Source organism: Sprattus sprattus, assembly GCF_963457725.1.
Source record: "Sprattus sprattus genome assembly, chromosome: 9".
NCBI lineage: Eukaryota > Metazoa > Chordata > Actinopteri > Clupeiformes > Clupeidae > Sprattus > Sprattus sprattus.
The window spans coordinates 28,016,825-28,039,830 of record NC_137928.1 but is presented as its reverse complement, the minus strand read 5'-3'; the positions used below and the strand labels follow the sequence as shown (position 1 = coordinate 28,039,830).

General features: G+C 44.6%; 1 protein-coding gene across 1 annotated transcript in view; it reads right to left on the bottom strand.

Annotated features, from left to right (window-relative positions):
* LOC308370419 (membrane-associated phosphatidylinositol transfer protein 3-like) overlaps positions 1-23,006 on the bottom strand; it is a gene marked incomplete at its 5' end in the record, with an annotated part of 96,847 nt that overhangs the window by 5,059 nt on the left and 68,782 nt on the right. The window contains 7 exons of the mRNA XM_080845071.1: positions 86-202; positions 2,920-3,036; positions 4,292-4,440; positions 9,223-9,459; positions 18,630-18,800; positions 19,269-19,420; positions 22,792-22,973. Coding sequence (XP_080701197.1) covers positions 86-202; positions 2,920-3,036; positions 4,292-4,440; positions 9,223-9,459; positions 18,630-18,800; positions 19,269-19,420; positions 22,792-22,973 — 1,125 coding nt within the window. The remainder of the gene's footprint in view (positions 1-85; positions 203-2,919; positions 3,037-4,291; positions 4,441-9,222; positions 9,460-18,629; positions 18,801-19,268; positions 19,421-22,791; positions 22,974-23,006) is intronic.

Sequence of the window (23,006 nt, the reverse complement as noted above, 5' to 3'; positions counted from 1 at the left end):
TGCACCTGGTGGAGGACTCCCAAGTTCCTCTTCCACTGTGTCCCCCACTCACCTTCTCTCATGTCAGTGTGGCCATGTCCTCCACCTTCTCTCCGGTCAGTGTGACCATGTCCAGCGGCCCGTACATGAAGCGCCCCACCAGCGTCTGCTGCCCGTCTTCGGTCGCGATGACATCATTCACCCGGTGGTTGGCTGTGACGTTCTGCTAGAAGGAAAAGAGAAGAATCAGTTCCCCTTACGTGTTCTCTTTGTGTTCCCTTTATGTGTTCTCTTTGTGTTCCCTTTACGTGTTCTCTTTGTGTTCCCTTTACGTGTTCTCTTTACTTGTTCCCTTTACATGTTCTCTTTACTTGTTCCCTTTATGTGTTCTCTTTACTTGTTCCCTTTACATGTTCTCTTTACTTGTTCCCTTTATGTGTTCTCTTTACTTGTTCCCTTTACATGTTCTCTTTACTTGTTCCCTTTACATGTTCTCTTTACTTGTTCCCTTTATGTGTTCTCTTTACTTGTTCCCTTTACATGTTCTCTTTACTTGTTCCCTTTATGTGTTCTCTTTACTTGTTCCCTTTACATGTTCTCTTTACTTGTTCCCTTTACATGTTCTCTTTACTTGTTCCCTTTATGTGTTCTCTTTACTTGTTCCCTTTACATGTTCTCTTTACTTGTTCCCTTTATGTGTTCTCTTTACTTGTTCCCTTTACATGTTCTCTTTACTTGTTCCCTTTATGTGTTCTCTTTACTTGTTCCCTTTACATGTTCTCTTTACTTGTTCCCTTTACATGTTCTCTTTACTTGTTCCCTTAACGTGTTCTCTTTACAGAGAAGGGAAGGCAATAGAGGATGTCCTGTCTCCCTCCCTCCTCCTCCTTTCCATTCAGTTTCCCTACGGTCCTTTTTCTGCTTCAGTGAGAAGGCCAGAGCACCACAGAATGCATTCCCAAATCACTGCAGATGAGATGGGGCTTTGGTTTTATAATGTATACAATTAAAGCTACCAGAACGGAGGCATTTCAAGGTTGTTCTACATGCTGGTTACACTAATAGGCTGGGCAACCTGTTTGCATAAAGAGGCTTTAAAAGTTATATTTATATCATAGTAGCTAAACTGCTGTTGCATCAGCCTCCCCCTGTTGATTATCAAAGCTAATTAAGGCCATAGTTCCATACTTACTAGTACTGTGTACTGAATACTAGTTATGTACATTATACTGAATGAGAGGAAAGTGTAGGGTATATCTGTATTATTTTACTCTGAATTATTACATTCAATGAAGGAGTATTATCACCACTATACAGTGTGATGCATCTATGAAACTTACTTAATACATGTAAGGCAATGTTCTTGATTTGATTGACATATGCTGCATGATGAGGCATGATGTGACATTAGCAGGGTGCATTCAGTTTGTGTGTTGACCCTTCCTGGCTTTCATTAGCGGTGATTTGCAGTCTGTTTCCTGCACACATCCTAGCAGTCATGGCCATTCTGTGGATTTGACATGCTTGCTCAGCACTGTAAATTTGTAAGCCCATACAAGCTAATGAACGTGATTTAGCAGATTTGTCATTTAATGAAGCCTTTAAACATTTACGGGCGCTTGGCTATTTGCATATTGATTATGCCGGTCAATAATTCATTTCAGCCAGCCCTCAGACAGATTGGGGTGTGATACACAGACAGTGTTGTGGCTTTTCGCTCCACAGGGCAGTTACGGCACACAATGACAAATGCGCGGTAGGCCCAGTTGACACTACGCTTTCAAAGGCGGTGGAGGTTTTTAGAAAACATGCCATTTGCCACACAGCCATCACTCTATACGAGAGGTGACAGGGCAGTTCTTTATGACAGATCTGCCATCACCAAAACCCATCTGCGAGCTCAGGGTGTGAGGAGCGTTGCAGACCGCCACTTCAATTCGCTGTGACATACGTTGGTCTGAGGGAGAGACGCCTGCTGCTCGGGGATGCTTGTTAAGGCGGAGTGCCTTCGAAGCGGTCGCCGTGGTGATTTCTCACTGACATTTTGAATGTGAGATACGGCCAATCCAGAAGAGCCGGGGCCAAGTGAGAGAATAAGGAGCTTCTTCCCCGTGAATGCCATCGCTACATTACAAAGACAAACATCACAGACCACGCTCTGATGCAGCTTTCAGGCTTGGTGACGCTGTGAATATTGACACACATTCTTTGAAACATGGCGACGATACACGGTCAGCAGTGAGAAAACTGTGTGCCAAATATAAGCTGAAGGTTTCTAGAGTGCCTTGCCTTCAGCGCACAGTGGAAGAATGTGGCAGTGTAATTGTGTTGTGTTCTCGAGCTCAGACCCAAGGTGAAACTGTGTTTATTTTCAGTGATGCTCTCACAGCCCACACACAGAACTGAGTCAAAAAGCTTTCGCTGTGGCCGTGGAGGTATTTTTTAGCACCGCCATTGAGTGCCACGGCTGGTTCAGCAGATGCTAGCGGCTGAATGAAGTGCCTGTTTGTACACTGAAGAGGATGAATGTCGCCGAGTGTAGGTGGTTCAACATTGTTGTGGCACTTTTGACATGTTTGACTCTTTTCACAGGATTAAATGGAATTACTCATATTGACAGGCCTGCACAAGACAGTTTCCACTTGAAAAAAATAACAAGTGGAGAACCCTTCAAAGACACTTCAAAATAACACAACGAATGAACCCAAATGACCAAAGCAAACTCATAAGGCATTACAGGGCATCACTGAGAAGCCCAGAGGATTGTCAGAGAGTACACCTGGAGGATTGTCAGAGAGTACACCTGGGGGATTGTCAGAGATAGTTTGAGTCTCACCTGGGTTTCCAGAGAGAGAGAGGGTGAAGGGAAGGGAGAGAGACAGGGTTAAGGGGAGGGAGGGAGAGAGAGGCAGGGAGGTAGAGAGAGACACCTGGCCTCACCCTCAGCTTCACGTGTGTTCTCCTGCGCAGCCACTTCTCTCTTGGGCCGGAGGGAGAGAAGAGGGACGAGTCTACACGGTCAGCCTCCTGGGCATTTACACAGTCACATCGCATCACCTGTCAATCAAACAAACACACAAGTTATATATTAGTTGTGATAGTAATGGCTGTCTGTTTGAAAAAGCATTGCCACTCTGCCAACAGGAGTTTGAGAAATAGTGTCCTTGAATTATGATAAGCAAAGAGACTAGGCAAAGCCATTACAGGAGGCCACATATTTGCTCTTGAGGGGGTCACAGCAGTGGCATGGGAGACAATGATAAGTGTTTCCGCAAATGCTAAAAAATAGTCATTCCACAGCATCCTTAAGGTCACAGAGAAATGATTCATCAAAGAGAGAGGGAGGGAGAAAAGGAGCTACTCCATTTCTCCAGTGGTGAACAGCAAATCCACTGTGAATCCTCAATGGCACATACATTACAAAGACAAATAGCTCTCCTTCAAAGGATGGCTGGGTCCAGAGTTCTCAGAAGCAACTTAAATATGCATGTAGAAACACAGACTAGACATCCTTAAGATCTTCTTGGCTTTCATGAGTATTTTCTTCATTTCTTAATGTTTAATGCTGCATCTGTAAGAAGCCTTCTAGGGCGCTCAGACTATCATTAAGAAAGGTGCCGTGAGGAATGAGAGAGAGAGAGAGAGAGAGAGAGAGAGAGGGAGGGAGAGAGAGAGAGAGAGAAATAGCAAGACATAAAGAGCGGCATGAGAAAGGGGGAGGAGAGAGAATGACAAAAGAAAGGAAATAACAGGCAGTGAAATAAGAAAGAGGGAGCGAGTGAGATGGCAGGAAAGGAAGAAAGGGGGAGAGAGAGAGAGCAAGAGAGAGGGAAAGAGAAGGAGACATGCTACTTCTCATTTCCCTCACGGCAGCTTGTGGAGCAGCAGCGGCGCTAATAAAAAAGAAACTGCTGATATGTGGAGCTTCCACCGCAGCTCTGTCCTCCATACACCCACCCACACACACACACACATACACACACACACACAGTTACTGCATGTTATCAATATCTTTGTCCGTGAGCAAAACAGAGAGACAGGAGGAGAGAGAAGGAGCGAGAGATAATGAGAGAAGAGAACTAGGGGAAGAGAAAAGGGGACTATTGGAACCTACATTCATCAGATAAATTCCGTTCTATCTTGTTCAGTAAATCAGTGGGACACAGGAAAAAAACTGTATCACTGTTGGACAGGACCTATACACACACATACACACACACACACACACACACACACACACACACACACACACACACACACACACACACACACACACACACACACACACGGGTGGAAGACAGTTGTTAATGACCTGTCGCAGGATGAAGGCCCCAACGTCTGTGGACTCCCAGTAGGAGGCGTGGAAGAGGTGTGGCAGAGCCACGGTGGGGAAGGAGGTGAGCACGTCAGGACAGTAGAGGGAGTAATCCAGCCTCTTGGAGCCCCACCAGGTGCTGGAAACTAAGGAGGCAGAGAGGCACGGATCAACAGGGTGATGGAGGTCACGACACACTGAGACTATGGAGACTAAAGACGGCGAAGAGATACACCTACACAGGCTTCAGATCTCATTCACATGTACCTCGTTTCCACCGGGGCCGGCCCAATCTGGCACCAGTTCTTGCGTTTCCACCGGGGGCCGGGTTGGTGCCAGAGCTGAAAATCGGGCACCGGCCCGGCTCTCTGGACTTGCTGGGCCCAAATCGGCACCAACTACGTCACAGAGGTGGGCGGAGTTAACTCACCAGAAACAGAAATTTCCGCCGCCATTTTTTTTCAGCCGTTACTCAAGATGATGAGTGAAAACGGTGACAACATACAGGGAAAATCGATCCAGCAGTGGACCACGGATTAAATAAATACCTCGACAGCAATTTAGTCATCAACAGAAATGCAAGACAAAATTGAAAAGTCAGTAAGGAAAGCTAAAATATATGAGGAAATACGAGGAGAGTCGGAGACAGCAGGGTTCAAAAGGACAACAGACCTGATAACAAACACATTAAAACTAATAAAGAAAGCTTTCATCCATCAAAATGTGTTGGTTTGTGTGCCTTGTATACATTAAGTCTTTCAATCTGGCTTGTTGTTTTTGTGTGATATTACACTTGAAATGAGTAGTTGACTAAGCAAGTTCTTGTAGCAGCTAGCTAACTAGCACTAGCTGTTGTGAGGTACTACTATTATAGTTGTTATGCTAGTCAACTTCCATCATGAGCTGCATTGCCTGCTCGTAGAAAACTCGTAGTTGCATCATTAACTGAGACCGTGATGTAGTACTGGTTTTGTATTTTGTGTACTGTAGAAGACGTGCCACAAAAAATAGCTCTTGACTAAGCAAGTTCGTGTAGTAGCTAGCTAACTAGCACTAGCGGCTGTAAGGTACTGCTAAGGTTGTTATGGCAACTGGTTAATATCAGTGTACTAGCTAGTCAACTCCGGTCATGAACTGCATTGCCACTCGTTTGATCTACGTGAGGAAATATAGAAACCTGTGGCCAAGTAAACAGAACTTTAACTTTAGGTCGTATGGTACTACATGGTATTAAAAAGTTAAACATAGTTAAAGTTTTTATCGAAATGAATTTGCCTTCTCGCTGGAAGAAGACCACTCGTGAATAACTCACAACTGTAACCATAGGAGCATGTCATATCATTCCATGACGTTTAGTTTTGGTGCTGGAACCGGCTCCAGCGGTGGAAACGCAGGCCGGTGCTGAAAGGAACAGGCTCTGGCTCCGGCACCGGCTCCGGCACCTGGCCGGCCCCGGTGGAAATGAGATAATGGAGACAGACGGACCATCATTAAAAAAAATACAGATGCTATTATGGTAGGTACACACACACACACACACACAATACACACACACACACACACACAAACATGTGCACTCACTCAAAAAGATTAGCCTGGATACCAGCCTGAACCCCGCCCACAAAAAGATTTGGTCGGGAAGTTCAGTCTGGCTCTGCGACCTTTGGGGAGACATTTTTCCTGGTCGAAAACAGTACAGCCAATCAAAGTGCCAGGGCGGGCTTTATACGATGATGGACAGATGATCAAGCGGTAGATTCGAAATCCAACAAAGATGGCGGCGTCTCGTAAGCCTGTTAGTGGGAAATATTTTATGTGAATTAAGCTATCTACACGACTTCTTTAATGTCTAAATTGACTCGGTTAGTTGTGTATGTGCAACACGAATGTTGCAGAATATTGTTGGCCTTAACTAAAGCTCTCTAGACCATTATTTTTAGGTTATTGCTAACACTTACACCAAAAATCCATTGAAACATATAGTAGCTAGCTAGCCTCGCTGCTAATTATAACGTGATCAAGCCTTTCTCACAGATATTGACGGCGCATTCATTTTGAAAGAGGAACAGAGAAACGCGATTAAGGCATTTGTTGATTGAAAAGATGTTCTTGCCGTCCTTCCTACGGGATCCGGTAAAAGTTTAATGTATCAGATAGTCATACTACGTTGCTCTGATTGGTTCTAGGTATCCAATTGAGTGAAGAGGCATTTTCTTTCCTGGTTCGTTGAAACACGCCCCATAATCACAGCTCAATGGAGCAGACTCAGACTCATATTCTGACTAGAATTATGAGTATGACATCGTCAGGCTAGGGCTGGGCAATATGACGATATATATCGTGAGGACGATAGAAACGTGTCTATCGTGACCTTTCTCCTCTATCTTTTCTATCATGATAAACTTTTTTTTTCATTATTACAGCTAATATACATTTTAATATAATTTCGCATCCTAATATAACATTTTGCTTTTCTTACTATGCAAACTCTAAGTTTATATAACTGTAAAAAAAGAATATTAAGATAACGCGCTGCAGGAAGGTGTAACTGTTACCACAGCCGCTGTTATACAATCCGAAACGGTTGCACAGACACAACAAACACCGCTTTTGCCGAAAAGGGGGGGCAGCTCATGGGTTTGGCTTCATTTCGGATTTAAGCGCTCTGATACAGAACAAACGCAGCCGATATGTAAACTGTGCGATAAAGTCGTTCCTGCGCCTGATGCGAATACTTCCAACCTCTTTTACCACCTGAAGAATAATCACGAAGAAGAACACGGAAAACTGACGGGTGTTTCAGTTATTTTGTCCAACCTCTGTACATGTTGCACTACAATGTTGCAGAGTTAAGATTTTAAAAAAAGATGCACTTTTATTTTTTGTTTGTTTATTTGTTAATTCTCATCTCAAACCTGAAGCGTGTGCACTTAAGTGCAGTGAATGTATTAATTGCCATATGATGGTTACTGTACTACCTCTACACACAGTATAATTTATTCTGAAGGAAAACCAAAGTGAAGGCTACTGCACTTGTGTGTGTGCACTATACACAGTATAATTTATTCTGAAGGAAAAAAAGTGAAGGCTACGGCACCTGTGTGTGTTGTGTTCACACACACACACACACACACACACACACACACACGTGCAGTAGCCTTCACTTTTTTCCCTTCAGAGTAAATTATACTGTGTGTTATAGTGTGTTCTGCTGTGTTCCATGTTTTTAATTTGTGTGCAGCAATTGAATGAACATGTTTCTCTTGTGATGCTGGAAATAAAGAGAACAACTGAAATCTGCGTAATTGTGGTACAGGTCGTGATGGATCACACTTTTAAGTACACCCCTATCCAGTAGAGCAAGAGGGCATATCGTGATATATATCGCTATCGTGATATAAAATAATCCATATCGTGATATATGTTTTTTTCCATATCGCCCAGCCCTACGTCAGGCTACAAAAAGATACAAACTCACTTAAACAAACATACAGAAAAATTCATACCATTGCATTCAAATGATGTCAAAATGAGTCTCACTGAAGGATACCAGGGGTTTCTGATGCAGTAAGAGTTATCATGGGTTACTTGTTAAAATATGTATTCATTTAGATTTTCCGATCTGAATACATCTTGTGCAGAGCTACTATGAGCTTCCCTAGGGCAGACTGCTCATGAAAGGCAATGAACCACATTCACTTTTGGCTTGAAAGTCACGACCGCATCTTGGGAGAGCTCTAGTATTTTCTGTTAGTGAACCTTAAAATTAGACCCCAAATTACTTTTTGAATGTATCTCCTTGGGGGGTAAGGAGGTCAGCATTGAATCCCAGCATCTCAACTGTTTGTCGTAAAACAACTTGACTTAATGTACCATTTATAGTGTAGAACAGGGGTCTTCAACGTTTTTCAGGCCAGGGACCCCCAAACTGATGGCGAGATGAGCAGGGACCCCCTACTATATAAATTGCATAGCATTTTGTTTGTAATATACTGGGCCTAGTGCCATATAAACATAGCTACCCTGTTATTGTGCATTCAATACTAAGCAATTCAAATAAAACAAAGGTTAATATATTCATTAACATTTAAATTTTTGAACATTGAATTTAACCTTACATTTTTGAACATGTCACACGTAGCTGGTCTTGTTTGAACTTAACATTTTTTAACATTGAATTTAATTTAACATTGAATTTAATTTAACATTTAACAACATGAAAGGTACAGGGTGGCCTTGCCACTGCCATTTATAAACAAACATCTTGCATACAACTCTGAGCTAACAATTAATAACAACTTATTAAAATAATTCACAGATATATGTTTTTATTTCATCATACATAAAGAAGGGGCCGTAAATCCTCAAGCATCTGTCGATGGCACACATCCTCCCACATTAGTGAGATGTATTTTCTTTTCAATAACTCCTGACTGACACAGGGTTGTGACGTTATAGTGAGATTGACAGGTCAACAAACCAATCACTAGCAAGTTGTTAACCTTGTAGGTATTAGCATGCTAACATTAGATAGTTACTATTTTTCAGTTACAATTAAAGTTTTTTGACCTTGTACAGCGTCTATTTCTCTGTATTTTTTTTCAAATCTAAGCAAAAAAATGTCAAACTAACAACTTATAAGTACAAACAAGACCAGCTACGGCGTTTGGTCCGCCATTTAAATTTGTGGGAAAAATAATTGGTTGATTTATTTTTTATTTTTTTTTATATTAAAAAAAATTGTCTTGTCAACCAAAGATTTCGCGACCCCCTGCAGTACCTCGCGGACCCCCTGTTGAAGACCTATGGTGAAGAATTCAGAGTGTGTAATTGATTGGCAACGCTGGCTGCTGGAGAGCTGTAGTAGAGAGTTGTGTACTGGAGGGAAGAGAGAAGAGCTCACACTCAACACTCAGTTCAACACTCACTGGTAGCCACGGTGCTGCTCAGGCGACCCTCGGAGCAGCCGGATGTCTCGCTGTCCATGCTCGTCAGGCTGGATTGCCGGACCACACCTCCACCCCGTCCTCCTCCTTCTCCTCCTCCTCCTCCTCCTGCGGCACTGCCTGCTCCTGCCCTGCTGCCTCGGTATGGTGGGGGGGAGCAGGGCAGGGGGGCGCTGCTAGTGTCCAGGAACACCTCTGGATGGGCGTGGATGTTGTCCGCTGAGGGGAAGGGAAGAGAGTCTTCATGAAGGAAAAGATAGAAAGAGAGGGAATGACGGGATGGACGATGAGAGGAACTGGAAGGAAGTGAGAAAGAGAGAAGAGACAAATGGAAAAGAAACAGAAAGCGCAAAAAGAAAGAGAGAGAACGTTGAGTAGGATGAGAAGGAAAAATGAGTGGCGTGCCTGTTTCAAACTCATCCAGTGCTCATGGAGTGTGAAATGCTGTTAGTTTGTATAATAAGCTAAACAAGTTAAAATCACATTAATCTTCATCCACTCAACTGGGTGTGTAAGAACAGGGATTATAGCATCAGGGGAGGGAGATTATACCAATTTCAGTGAAACAAAGAAGACCTGAGTGCTGCATATGACACCATATGGCATCGTGGCCTTGCCTTGAAGCTGCTACAAACAATACCAAGCAAACACATGGTTAAACTTATCATGCAGATGATGACAAACAGAAGCTTCATACTGCACGTCGACCATCAAAAAAACAAAAAGAAACTGCTAAGGAATGGCTTGCCCCAGGGATCTGTTCTAGCTCCAATTTGCTTCAACATCTATACATCTGATTTACCAACAACAAGCAGCAAAAAATACACCTATGCGGACGACATCGCACTCCTAACCAGTGTGGGGCAAGTTACTGAAAATTAGTACTTAGTTACAGTTACTAGTTACTTCTTTTGAAGGTAATTTAATTACTTCACCAGTTACTGTATATCAAAAGTAATTAGTTACTGGGGAAAGTAACTTTTACGTTACTTTTATATCTGCCTTTAATGTAATGAATATGAACAGTACTGAACAGTCAAACACAATAATCACGTTTTTTTTACCTATTTATTTTAAACAACAGGGCAACATGCCTTCAAATCAAGCAGTAGTACAAAAGTCCCTTTTATCACTAATACAAAATAACTGTCTCCGTCATTTAACAGTGTTTTTTTTTTACTATATTAGGCCCAATGAAGTTAAAGTGATTGGTTTACAGTATTAACACCATATAAAAAGTAGGGGGATACAAAATAATCAATAAGTGATTCAGTTAACCAAATACCCTGAAACACCCACACAGTAATCACAATATGCTAAATATATAATTACAATAATATCTTTCTAATACATCCTAATCGCTGGCATGTAAAATACGACATTGTACTCGAATGCAGTTGGCCAAACCATTTATCCTGTCCCCATAGCCACAACAGGGAATCCCCACCCTGATTAAGGTAGGAACTGTATATAAGTTCCCACTGGTCCCGGTGGCGCTTCTTTCCTCGTTGCACCGACAGACAAGATGAGGACACGAACACCATAAACAGTTGGTAATTCATTCCACGCGTTTTCTGGTTAAGCAATAAATGTTGAAAACCACGATCGGTGTCCTAGCCTTCTTACCATATGTATGCGAGATTGTATACAAGTGCAATTAACATGTGTTAATGGCCGTGGAGAATGGGAGATAATTGCGGATGTACATCCGTGTGTGCGTGCGTGATTGTATGCAAGTGCAATGTGTGTGTGTGTGTGCGGTCCTGGCAAATGGGAGAAACAGTTGTGTATGTACAGCCTTGTGCGTGTGTGTGTGTGTGTGTGTTTAGTTTAGTTTAGTTTATTAAAGATCCCCATTAGTCTACACACCATAGTGGAGACTATTCTTCCTGGGGTCCAGGCAAAAGACATTACAAAACAGATTAAAAAAAGTGCAGTACAGCATGATCATTGTTGGTGACCAAAACACATACTCAGTAACCAACATTTACATTACATGTAAATAATGCAAAAAACAAAAAAACAGAGAATTAAAAACAAATAATTTTTGTCAGTCCAAAAATACCTTAAATAACAACCTAATCTACTCTAATTTCCTTTCTGATTATTGCTGCCTTAAGTTTCCTTTTGAATTCACCTTTATTCCTGGTAAGAGTCAAATATGAGGGGAGCAGATTCCAGTATGCAATGGCTCTGTACATTACAGTTTTTTTTTGAGTGCATTGGTTTTGGGTAGAGGACAAGTAAAGTGACCACTTAGTGCCTGTCTGGTATTATATCCATGTCTCTCATCTACAGGCGATAGCTGTAAAGACAAACTGACGGGTTTCTGTGAGGAGTACACATTATTTAGAAACAGAATAAGGCTGCATGCCAGTCTTTCATCCACCCTCATCCATGACAGCCTGGTGTGCATATCATCCACACTACTCCTAACAGAGCAACAAAGTGCTAGTCTTGCCGCTCTGTTCTGAGCAAGCTGCAGTTTGCTAATTTCTTGTTTTGATGCACTAGACCAGATGACAGGACAGTAGTCTAAATTTGACAGAACTAGAGATTGTATGACTAGTCTAATTGATGTATTCGTAAGCAGATGAGCACTCCTTCTTATGGCATAGATACCATTTATCATTTTCACCACTGTCTTGTGTGTGTGTGTGTGTGTGTGTGTGTGTGTGTGTGTGTGTGTGTGTGTGTATGCATGCGTGACTGTATGCAGGTGCAATGTGTGTGTGTGTGTTTGTGTGTGTGTGTGTGTGTGTGTAAGCGGTCGTGGATCTGGGTAGCAGTGTCTTTCATGTGCGGTCTCATTGGGACCGTCACACGCCTCCAAGGTCCTGCGACGTCAGATCAGAAGAAGCTAAAGTAGGCCTATCTTGTCTCCTTGTCTGCAAGTGTTCATTTTTCACAAAAGATAGTAACGTGGGTAACAAACTCATTTCAATTTCAGTAACTGTAACTGCGTTACTTGATTTAAAAGAATACTTAGTTACCTGCTCGTTACCGCTAAAAGTATTGGAATTACAGGTTACTTAGTAACGCGTTACTCCCAACACTGCTCCTAACTACCAGAACTTCCTTTAGCTCACTAAGTGACACCTTAACTGATGATTTAACTAATCTGAACAAATACTTTATCAACTGGCGACTGAAAATGAATGAAACCAAAACCGTCAGCAGCAACTTCCATCTTGCCAACTGACTAGCCAACATCCAACTAGAAGCCAAATGTGCAGGAAATATCCTCCCATTTGAAAAGTCACCAAAATACTTGGGTGTTACTCTGGATAGAAGCCTCACCTATAAACAACACCTCCAGCAAGTCAGAGCCCAGGTAAAAGCAAGAAACTGCCTCATTCACCATCTCTGCGGAACCTCGTGGGGAGCAAGTTTCCCTGTAGTCCGAACTGCTACTCTAGCACTGGCCTACTCAACAGCAGAGTACTGTACACCTATTTGGTGCAAATCCACTCATACCACCAAGCTTGACATAGCTCTCAACAACAGCATGCGGATGGTTTCAGGATGTATAAGATCTACACCAACCATACCTACCAATCCTCAGCGGAATCCCACCACCAGCAATCCGCCGTGAAGCAGCCTGCCTTAACCTTGCACAGAGAGCTCAACGCAGAGCCAGCCACCTACTCCATCATGACATCAACTCAAACGACCCACCACCACGCCTACCGTCGAGGGATCCAATCTCTGCAAGACTTCGGGGTCTGCTGCATGAGGCAAATGGTCAGTCACCTGGGTCCTGGACCATCACACAATGGATCAAACAGTGGCGCTCAGCCAACACCAAGTTACATGGCTACATCGAAACACCGTCCACAAGGCCTGCAGGACACAACCTCAACAGAAAATCCTGGGTACGACTCAACAGATTCCGGACAGGACATGGACGCTTCAGAGCCAATATGCACAGGATGAACCTTTGTGATGCTCCAGATTGCTCCTGTGGGGCCCAAGAGCAAACGGCTGATCACATTATAAACGACTGCACCAAGTGCAACTTCAGACACTGTCCACCCTGAACAGTGAAGCACTAGCATGGCTAGCGGACACAAGCTTAGTTATTTAACAGTATGAGATGTATTTTGTGACATAGGAATATATATAGACTCTGCACAAGCACTTGCATCTTCCCAGGACTTTCTGCTCAAACATTGGATGGTTCCTTCCCATATGGAAACATATAAATAGCTAAGAAATAGGTCAGTGCACTACAGCCTTTCAGCCCTCTGGCAACCTGTTGTACCTTTTACCTGAATTTCAAATCCTACTTTTCCATGATCCCTTTCTTTATCCAGCCATCTTAATGTGTGTGTGTGTTGGGAGTGCGCTGCCACCGCCAGATTCATGCCTGTGTGCTGAAAGATGGTCACAGGACTGCCAGCAGTGAGACTTCAGCTCAGAATGAATAAAATGGCTCTGAAGATGGCGGCCCGACCGGCTCTCCCGGCTAAGACAATAGCTGAGCCCTGGTCTGAGTCAGCGGGCCAGGCGGAGGAAGGCAGATACGAGCAGAAGTCCGGAACAGAGTGGAGCACATTGGCGCGGAGCCTTTCACATTTACATTTTACATTTACATTTAGTCATTTAGCAGACGCTTTTGTCTAAAGCGATGTACAAGGGAGAGAACAATCAAGCTAAGAGCAATAAAACCTGGTGTAACAATAAATACTGCTTTTTTTTTTTTCAAAAAATAGAAAACGACATAGAAAGAAAACGAAAAAGAAGTGCGGGACTGTCACTGCTTAAGTGCAAGTTAAGTCAAGGTGCCAGTCAGGAAGGGAGGTGCTCTCTGAAGAGTCGGGTCTTCAAGAGCTTCTTGAAGGTAGAGAGGAACGCCCCTGCTCTGGTAGTGCTAGGCAGGTCTTTCCACAAACGTGGAACTACAACTGAGAATAGTCTGGATTGCCGTGCTTGCACCGGGGGCAGTGCCAGACGACACTCACTGGATGAGCGCAGCGTCCTGGGTGTAACATTTGCCCTTACAAGAGCATTTAGGTAGGTGGGAGCAGAACCAGTAAGCACTTTGTAGGCAAGCATAAATGACTTGAAATTGATGCAAGCAGCTACCGGCAGCCAGTGGAGCTCAGTCGGTAGCGGGGTGACATGTGCCTTCTTTGGTTGGTTGAACACCAGACACGCTGTCGCGTTCTGGATCATCTGTAGATGATCATCCCAGATAACCGCCAACTTCCGTTCCCTTGGGCCAACTGCCTAGTGTCACCCTCGTCGTTATCATATTCATTTCCCTCTCTTTCACTCCAGGTCTGTTTCATAGCCTTGTCCCAGCAGGCCACCATTATCTGACCATTGACTCCTCTACACCCGTCTTTATTAAAAATAGCAGTTGGTTGGTGGAGGCGCTAAATCACTAAGACCTCTAAATAATTCAGCCATGCTTCACGCACGCACGCACGTACACACATGCACCCAAGCATGCACGTACGTACGTACATACACACATAAATACATTCCTGGAGCACCTTGATTGAAGCACCACATCAAACACAATGATGCTGTTCACATACACGCTCTGCAGACCACATATATTGGCAGTGGCCATTATGATTTGCCTGACTGAGCGCATGTCAGCAGGGCAGTGATGTGGACCGGTCCTTTAGACCCTAGACGGTATTTCTGGCCAAACCAAATTGAATCTGATTTCTTTACATCAGAGGTTTGTCCACAATACAGCCCTTTACGCCCAGACGTTATGGGCTTAATGGTGGATCTGTGCATTTGAATGCACATGTCTGCACAAGTGTGTGTGTGTGTGTGTGTGTGTGTGTGAGTGTGTGTGTTTCTGTGTGTGTGCATGCCTGTGTGTGCATACATGTGTGTTAACAGCGGCTTCTAAATCCGGCCTCTGCAGATCTGCAGAGAGAGAGAGATGAGTGGGTGCCCGTGCTTGCGCGTGCACGTCCTACTTCAAAAGGCAGGAAAGGTCACCAAAACCATGATTTTTTTTAACAGTACAATAGTCTGAACTCAAAGAAAAAGACTAATTTTTTTTCCCGCTAAGGCAGGTGTTGACCATGAACGTGTTATGAAGAATTCAAGACCATAATCATGGCAAAATCCAACACTGCTGCCGCTGCGAGAGCAATACAAGAAACTGTCTATTGGCAGTCTAAGGGGTGATATCTTTTAGTCATTGTAATATGTGATTTTGGTGCAGTGGGTAGAGCTCACGGTTTGAATCCTAAAGATTGCTAGTTCAATTCCCCTCACCTCCGTACTAACTCAAGTTTTACATCTCCTTGTAAAATGCTTTGAATAAGAGCATCTAAATGTAAATGTATTAATAAGAAATTAAATAAGTTGAAGCAATGAAAATAAATTGTGTGTATTTCTCTCTTCTTTTCATGCATCCACTTTAATCATTTTTGAGACACTTTTTGCTTTATTCACTACTGCACAAAAACTAGACACGTTTGCAAAACTAGACGTTTGCAATAATGTAAGTTGCATTTGTTGATGATGTATGGTTAATAACATCGTCATTGTAGAAGGGACATGATAATATCAAGATCTTAGGTAGGTAAAACAACTTTCGCCGATATCTCCGTAAGGGAGATAAGTTGTGTGCTTAAGGATTGCAGGATTGCTGCGCATGCAAGTTATTTTGGGTGTATCAACTGTACCCATGTCTCAACTGTACTCAGTCTACCCTACTAATTACACTGTCATATAATTATGAGTGATTTGTTCTCCGCATCGCCGACATTACAAAAATGTAGGCTACCACTTGCAAAAAAGCACATGACATTCAATGTTCGACTGTGGTGTTTGCAATAAATGACTCGAGAAGGTCTTGTAAATGAATTATTCCTTGTCGGCTGAATCGGTAGCACTCATACAAGAATTCATCATTATGGAAAAATCGCAAAGAACTCTCTCCCTTAGCTAATCAAACTATCTAATATGACTCCTTGGTCAATGGGATCCCTTCTTTTGCCGTGGGTGTGGCAAGCTTAGCCAGCTAAACTTAGGTTAGCCTGCACTGAAGCAGGTTAGTGCTAAGTGATATGTTACTATGGTAATTTATCGGAAGTTGCTTCGCCGAGCCAAAAAGAGGTTCCTGTTCCTGTTCCTTTCCCTCTCTCCTTCACACACACTCTCTCTTTTCCCTTCTCTCTATTCACTTCCTTTCTCTCTTTCTCTCTCCATCTTTCTCCTTTCCTTGTTTCCGTCTTTCTCTAACTTTCCATCTCATACCGTCTCTCCCTCTCACTCCACTTCCTCCCTCTCTCTCTCCATCACTCACTTTTCACTTTCTTCCTCTCCCCAAATGTTGCTGAGACATCACACTCTGTTTTTTAATGAGGAGGAGGCTTTCAGATGCGATAGCAACTTGGAAGGAAACCATACGCTTCATTGGTGGGGGTTTCAATCACAGATAGCAAACAGAAAATGCAAGAAATCTGTTCCCTGGTAAATCTCTCTGGGTCTTGCTGAGCTGCGGGCTCAGTGGACTGCGTTACTCTCTTAAACACCTAGCTTCAAAACACCACACCACCAGCTAATGTGTGTGTGTAACTCTTTAACGCCTAGCTTCAAAACACCACGCCACACCACTAGCTAGTGTGTGTGTGTGTTACTCTCTTAAACACCTAGCTTCAAAACACCACACCACCAGCTAGTGTGTGTGTGTGTTACTCTCTTAAACGCAGAGCTTCAAAACACCACACCACCAGCTAGTGTGTGTGCGTGAGCCTTCAGCTAAAAAAGCAGCAGCAATCACTAAAAAAAGTCAGATGTGTTTTTCCAACTGTGTTGCGACGTCCCAAAAGGAGGTGAAAAATGTGCTGAAAATAAATCACAACCTCGTCAGGGAGTGGAGAAACCCCCAACCAGCATCCACAGTACACCAACACACCACCAACACCACCACCACCAACACACCACCACCAGTGGCTCCCTCCTCTCAGCTCCCACTCCAGGGGATGCCGCTGCGTGTCTGACAGACACGAGTTACAAGTTACAAGTAGTGTTGCCACCTGTCCCGGTTTTACCGGGATTGTCCTTCTTTTTTGTAACCTGTCCCGGAAAATTTCAAAATTCTCCCGGGACACAGAATGTCCCGGTTTTTCAAGGGCTTTGTCAACATGAACATTCCTGAGCATAAAATATATTTTTTCCTGCGGGTCCATACACTCAAAGTATGCGTTGTATCTCATTATGCTCAATCTCTCTCTCCTGCGCAGACTGCACGGCCACTATGGGTGTGATGTAGCATAGCCAATCTCGCTCGCGCATTAATTCAACTGATGCTTGCCATCAGAGGGCGTGTGAAAGAGGTTGAATCGCTTACTGCACGTTACTATAGGTTGTTCTGAATAGAAACAACGTTGACATGGGAGGGGAGACTGAGGACGAGGATGGCACTACTGGAACTGACAGGCCAGTTAAAAAGAAAATTTAAGGTAACACTTGTTTTAATAAGGATTGGATGAAAAACGGAAATTACTCCAAATGGCTATTAACCACACCAGGCAATCCACTTTCTTCTACATGGTGTGCTATGCTCAGTTAAGATTCTCGTTAAGCATGAAGTGAAATCTGCTTTGGATGAACATGCTTAAACAAAAAAAAACATCAGAATCGTGTTCAAGTTACCAGACAAACCAAGGCAATTTCATTCATGATTACAACATGTTCAGCAGACAAAGTTACTGTTGCCGAATTAACAGATACTTATCATGGTGTGCGACATGGTTACAGCTACCTGTCAAGTGTAAGAAAATTATTACATCAAGAAGGCCAATATGACATATGCATTAAGTGATGCCAAAGTATGTTAAAGGCAACTCTATCACGTTAGCAGGGGGAGTCTGGGGGTGAAGCGACGCGGGCGAAATGGCAATTAGACCCTAACTTCAGGCTCGGGAGCAGCCGGGGTTGTGTTTGGTACTTTGAGTTGTTAAAATGCAAACAGCCCAGGAGAGGTGCTCAGCCCCCCAGTCTGTTTACCGAGGGTGTTTGTGCCTTTGTGTGTGTGTCTGTGTGTGTGCATGTAGTTGTCTATGTGTGTGTGCTCATGTCAGCACATAACTTTCACAGGTAAGCGTGTGTGTGTGTGTGTTTGTGAAATTTGTGTGCCTGTTATTTGAGATAAACCACACTATTTCTCACAGCCTGGGACACAAAGCGGTAAGTGAAACATTTCAGATTCCCACACCAGGGCTTTTAGAAGTCATTTTTTAACTAAATTAAGTCACACACAGAGCAGATGGAACAAAAAAAAGTGAAATTAGATTTGAGAGAATGTTAGTCCAGGACCAGTGAAGCTAAATTAATAATTCAGAGCAGCAGGGGTGTTCCCCATGATGGTGGATGACGGTGGATGATGATGATGATTTCTCACTCACCGATGAGCGCTGAGCGGCCATCTCCCAGGGGGTAGCGCTGGTAGCGGGGCACGGCGGAGGGCGGGAGTCGGTGGAAGTCGCTGTTGAGCAGGGGCTCCAGACGAGAGGCAGAGGGGTCCGACGGAAAGAAGAGGTTGCAGATCTGAGAGCAGGCTGGCCTCAGCTGTGTCACTACGGGGGGGGGGGGGGGCATAAAGAAGAGGGAGAGGTGAGGGTGCTGTGCGTGTGTGTGTGTGTGTGTGTGTGTGTGTGTGTGTGTGTGTGTGTGTGCGTGCGTTCGTGAGAGAGACTGAGAGACAGAGAGGATGCCTGTGTGTGCGTGTAAGGGAAAGGATATAGATTTGTGAGTGTGTGTGTATTGAAGAGGATGTTCTTGTAAGTGTTTGTATGTGTCCAACAGTGAAAGCTGACAGAGAGAGAGAGAGAAAGAGAGAGAGAGAGAGAGAGTGACAGAGAGAGAGAGAGAGAGAAAGAGAGAGAGAATGCCTGTGTGTGTAAGTGTTTGTATGTGTCCAACAGTGAAAGCTGACAGAGAGAGAGGATGCCTGTGTGTGTAAGTGTTTGTATGTGTCCAACAGTGAAAGCTGACAGAGAGAGAGATGGACTGAAGGTCAAAGCCAGAGGCGTCCGCAGCCTAACCTTGGACAGCTGGGAGCACAGTCCTCCTCATGGCCAGCACCAGGCCCAGTGGACAGCCCAGGAGGAAACAGTCTGACACCTCGAAGTCAAAACGCCCCGGATTCAGAACAAGGTTGCTGCCTGGCCGTAGGTCCGCACCGTCCTGAATAAGACTGCACGCACACACACACACGCATGCGCACACGCACACGCACAGAAAGGCATAAAAAATATGTCAATGACAATGACAATGACAAATCACGACTGTACATCCTTCCTGCTCTTGGCATCGAGCAAGGAAAGTGTTAGTGTTTGAGTATGTGTGTGTGTGTGTGTGTGTAAGAGTGTGTGTGTGCCTGTGTGTGTCTCTGTGTGTGAGTGTGAGTATGAGTGTAAGTCATTGTGATGCATACAGCTTCTTCACTGTTAGTGTTCTCCTCTCCTCTGGGGGCCAATCAGTTTTGTGATTGGGGCACCGCCTGAGGCCAGAGCCTTGAGCTGTTCCCAGCCTCTCCTCCACCACTGAGGCCAGAGCCTTGAGCTGTTCCCAGCCTCTCCTCCACCACTGAGGCCAGAGCCTTGAGCTGTTCCCAGCCTCTCCTCCACCACTGAGGCCAGAGCCTTGAGCTGTTCCCAGCCTCTCCTCCACCACTGCAGCAGTGTCGGCCGCTTCCAGCCCGTTCAAGGCTGTGTGGGATCAGAGCATCAGATCAGAGCTGGGTGCCTGGGGGGACAGAGACTCAGGCAGTGGTGCTGCTACTTATTGCCCAGGCTTCAGCCCGACAGGCGTGGAGCTCCTAACTGTCTGAACTGTGGCGTGTCCCTTAAACACAGGCCCACTTACCACTAGCAGTAGCCTTCTAACGCCTGCACCGCCCCGGGGAGTAAGGGGATGAGTGAATCGCCCCTTCCCACAAATGGATGACCCCTTTCCTCTCCTCCATCGACAGACCTCTTCTGTTTCCCTCTGCCATTAATCGACAACCTCCACCGCTCTGCCCAGCTCATTCTAACCCCTTTTAAACAGGAACCCACTATACTGACATTAGAAAGAGCCCTCATTATGCCAACTTTGCTTGTTTCCATGAACCAAACAGAGATGACATAATGTTGGGGGGGGGGGGGTTTAGATAGGCATGATGTTTAACATAGCGTCTGTAATGGCCTGTTCAAGACTTGAACTTGGAACACGGATATTCCGAACATGAGAAATTGCACCAGAATGCCTCTTGAAGTTGGAGCTCTGAGTCAAAAACTAAGAGAAAAAAAAGCTTCAGTGATGTGCGTCATTTAATCGATTTGGCATTGTTACCATTTTGACGACAAACCTATCAGAGCTGTGTCTTTGTCAAAGGTTAAAAAAACGTTCTAAATGCATGATAGCATGATGGCAGTGTGTCAAACAAGAAGAAGACAAACGTTGTTCAAAAGTAATCACTGATACCCAGCAGAGAGAAGGAAGAGCCACTGATGAGTCATCACCACATTAACATGTTTACATTTGTTTCGTACGCATTCAATAAAAACCCTGAGCAACATCTAGGGTTCATTCATATCTGGGGGACAAATAAACTACTTTGTAGACTGAAAAACAACAAACAATCACCCCTCCCTTCCACTGTTGCTCCCCCATACCTGGCTTACACAGACAGCCCAGATAGGGTGTGAAAAGGCAAGTCATGTTGGCAAGACATCTACGGGGAGTGTGTGTGTGTGTGTGTGAAAGTGTGTCGAGGAGTACATATTCATGTACGACAGATGTAACTCACTCTTGGCTCAGAGCATGGTAACGTGCAGGGGGGGCCACAAGCAGGTTGTTAGTAATAAAGTACATTCATGAATATAATGAATAAGGAATGCACTTCAGTACAGTGGAAGATACATGTTAAACAACACTGTAACACAACGGTATGTCTAGGGGTGTCAATCTAAAGGGAAAACAACAGCCAAATGACCTCAGAGGAGAGAGCAGGCCTCTAATCACCCTGCCAATTAGGAAGAACCAACCAACCACAACTAAGCACCAATGAACCTGCTGGAGAGAGAGCACAGCTACACAAAGTGGGCAGGGCCAAGGAAGGCCAGGCAGGGTTGAAACTGAAGTGTGTCTACAGTACGTATTCTGTGAGGGGTTAGCATATGTATGATAGCCTGGATGTTGGGTGGTTAAACACAGTGTGTACTGTATAGTGGACTAAACCAGAGTGGTTGTAGAAGTGGAACCTGGGACGGAAGCTGCTGTTGAGGCTGCTAAACACCCTCGCTGGGGGCACAAGTGCTTTTACCCAGCCCTCCACACCGTGCCCTCCCAGTGACCGCGCACCCACGCTAGGGGGCATCTCCTCCACACCATGCCCTCCCAGTGTCTGCACACCTAGGCTTGGGGGCATCTCCTCCACAGCTGGCCTCACAGGAAGCAGGATGGAGCATCTAACTAGAGTCAGTCATCAGACACAGAGAGGCACCATGGTCGGGCGAGGGTTGGGTTAAAGATGGAGGAGGGTTGCTGGGAGGTGTTGATGGAACCCCTTCAGGCTGTTGTGAGACCCCGTCACAGTGCTGCTCTGTGCTACCATGGTGAGGACACGTCTGCCAAAAATGGCGCTGCTATTTACCTGCGGCATTCTGTTGTTGTTGTTGTTGTTTTCCTTGCCTGCACAAACACAGACTATTTTTAGCCACGGCGCTGGCAGACAGGCAGGTAGGGAGAGAGACGAGGCTGTCACACAACAAATGCTGATAAATAGCAGGAGAAGGGCGAGTGACACATTCCATGATAACCTGGACAAGGGCCACACGCCACCTGACACACCGCCCTCAACACGCACACATCAATCCCTTTCCATGCTAATGAAAATAAATGGAATTACTTTTTCTGTTTCTATTGAAAGTGTGCAGCCGAGTTAGGACACTCATGCAGGACTTGAGAGTGAGTGAGAGGAATCACCCCACCCTTGAGTCTGACTAAAGCTTCTGCTTCTGTCTCTCTCATTCTCAAGACTGCAGTCACCAGATCACACATCCATTTGGGGAGTTAAAAGGCATTTTCACACATCTTTTGCAACCCGCTTCACCTGCATGTCTCGGGTTCAAGAAATGGAATGGTCATGAATTTGAAATAAAATGTAAATTCTACAGATAAAAACCTACCACCTACATGCCAATAAAAAAAAGGAATATCTTGTATAGGCATGCACAAGTCTGCACATCTTACATGATGGGATGTATCGGTTATATAGCATGCTATACAAATCACTATTAATTTGTCATACATCATACAAATACCTGGATATTTGTTTGAACATGCAAGTCTGTGAAGGTGCTGTTTGTAAGTGTGTGTGATGTCCTCCACCTACTGAGGAAGGTGCTTTATGTAAATGTGTATGATGTACTCCACCTGCTGAGGAATGTGCTGTATGTAAGTGTGTGTGATGTATGTAAGTGTGTGTGATGTATATAAGTGCGTGCAATGTCCTCCACCTGCTGAGGAAGGTGGCGTATTTAAGTGTGTGTGATGTATGCAAGTGTGTGTGATGACCTCCACCTGCTGAGGAAGGTGGCGTGTTGTCCAGTGGAGGCGTCATCAAAGGAGTCGCTCTGCTTGCGGCTGAGGGGTTGCCTGCGGCGTCCATGTTCATTCAGGGCCGAGATATCAATGTTGCTCTTACTCAGACGCTTACTGCCACTGAGGCCAGGGCTGACCTCTCCCAGCAGGCCTGGGTTATCCTGCGTGGGAGAGGAGGAGAGAGAGGGAGAGAG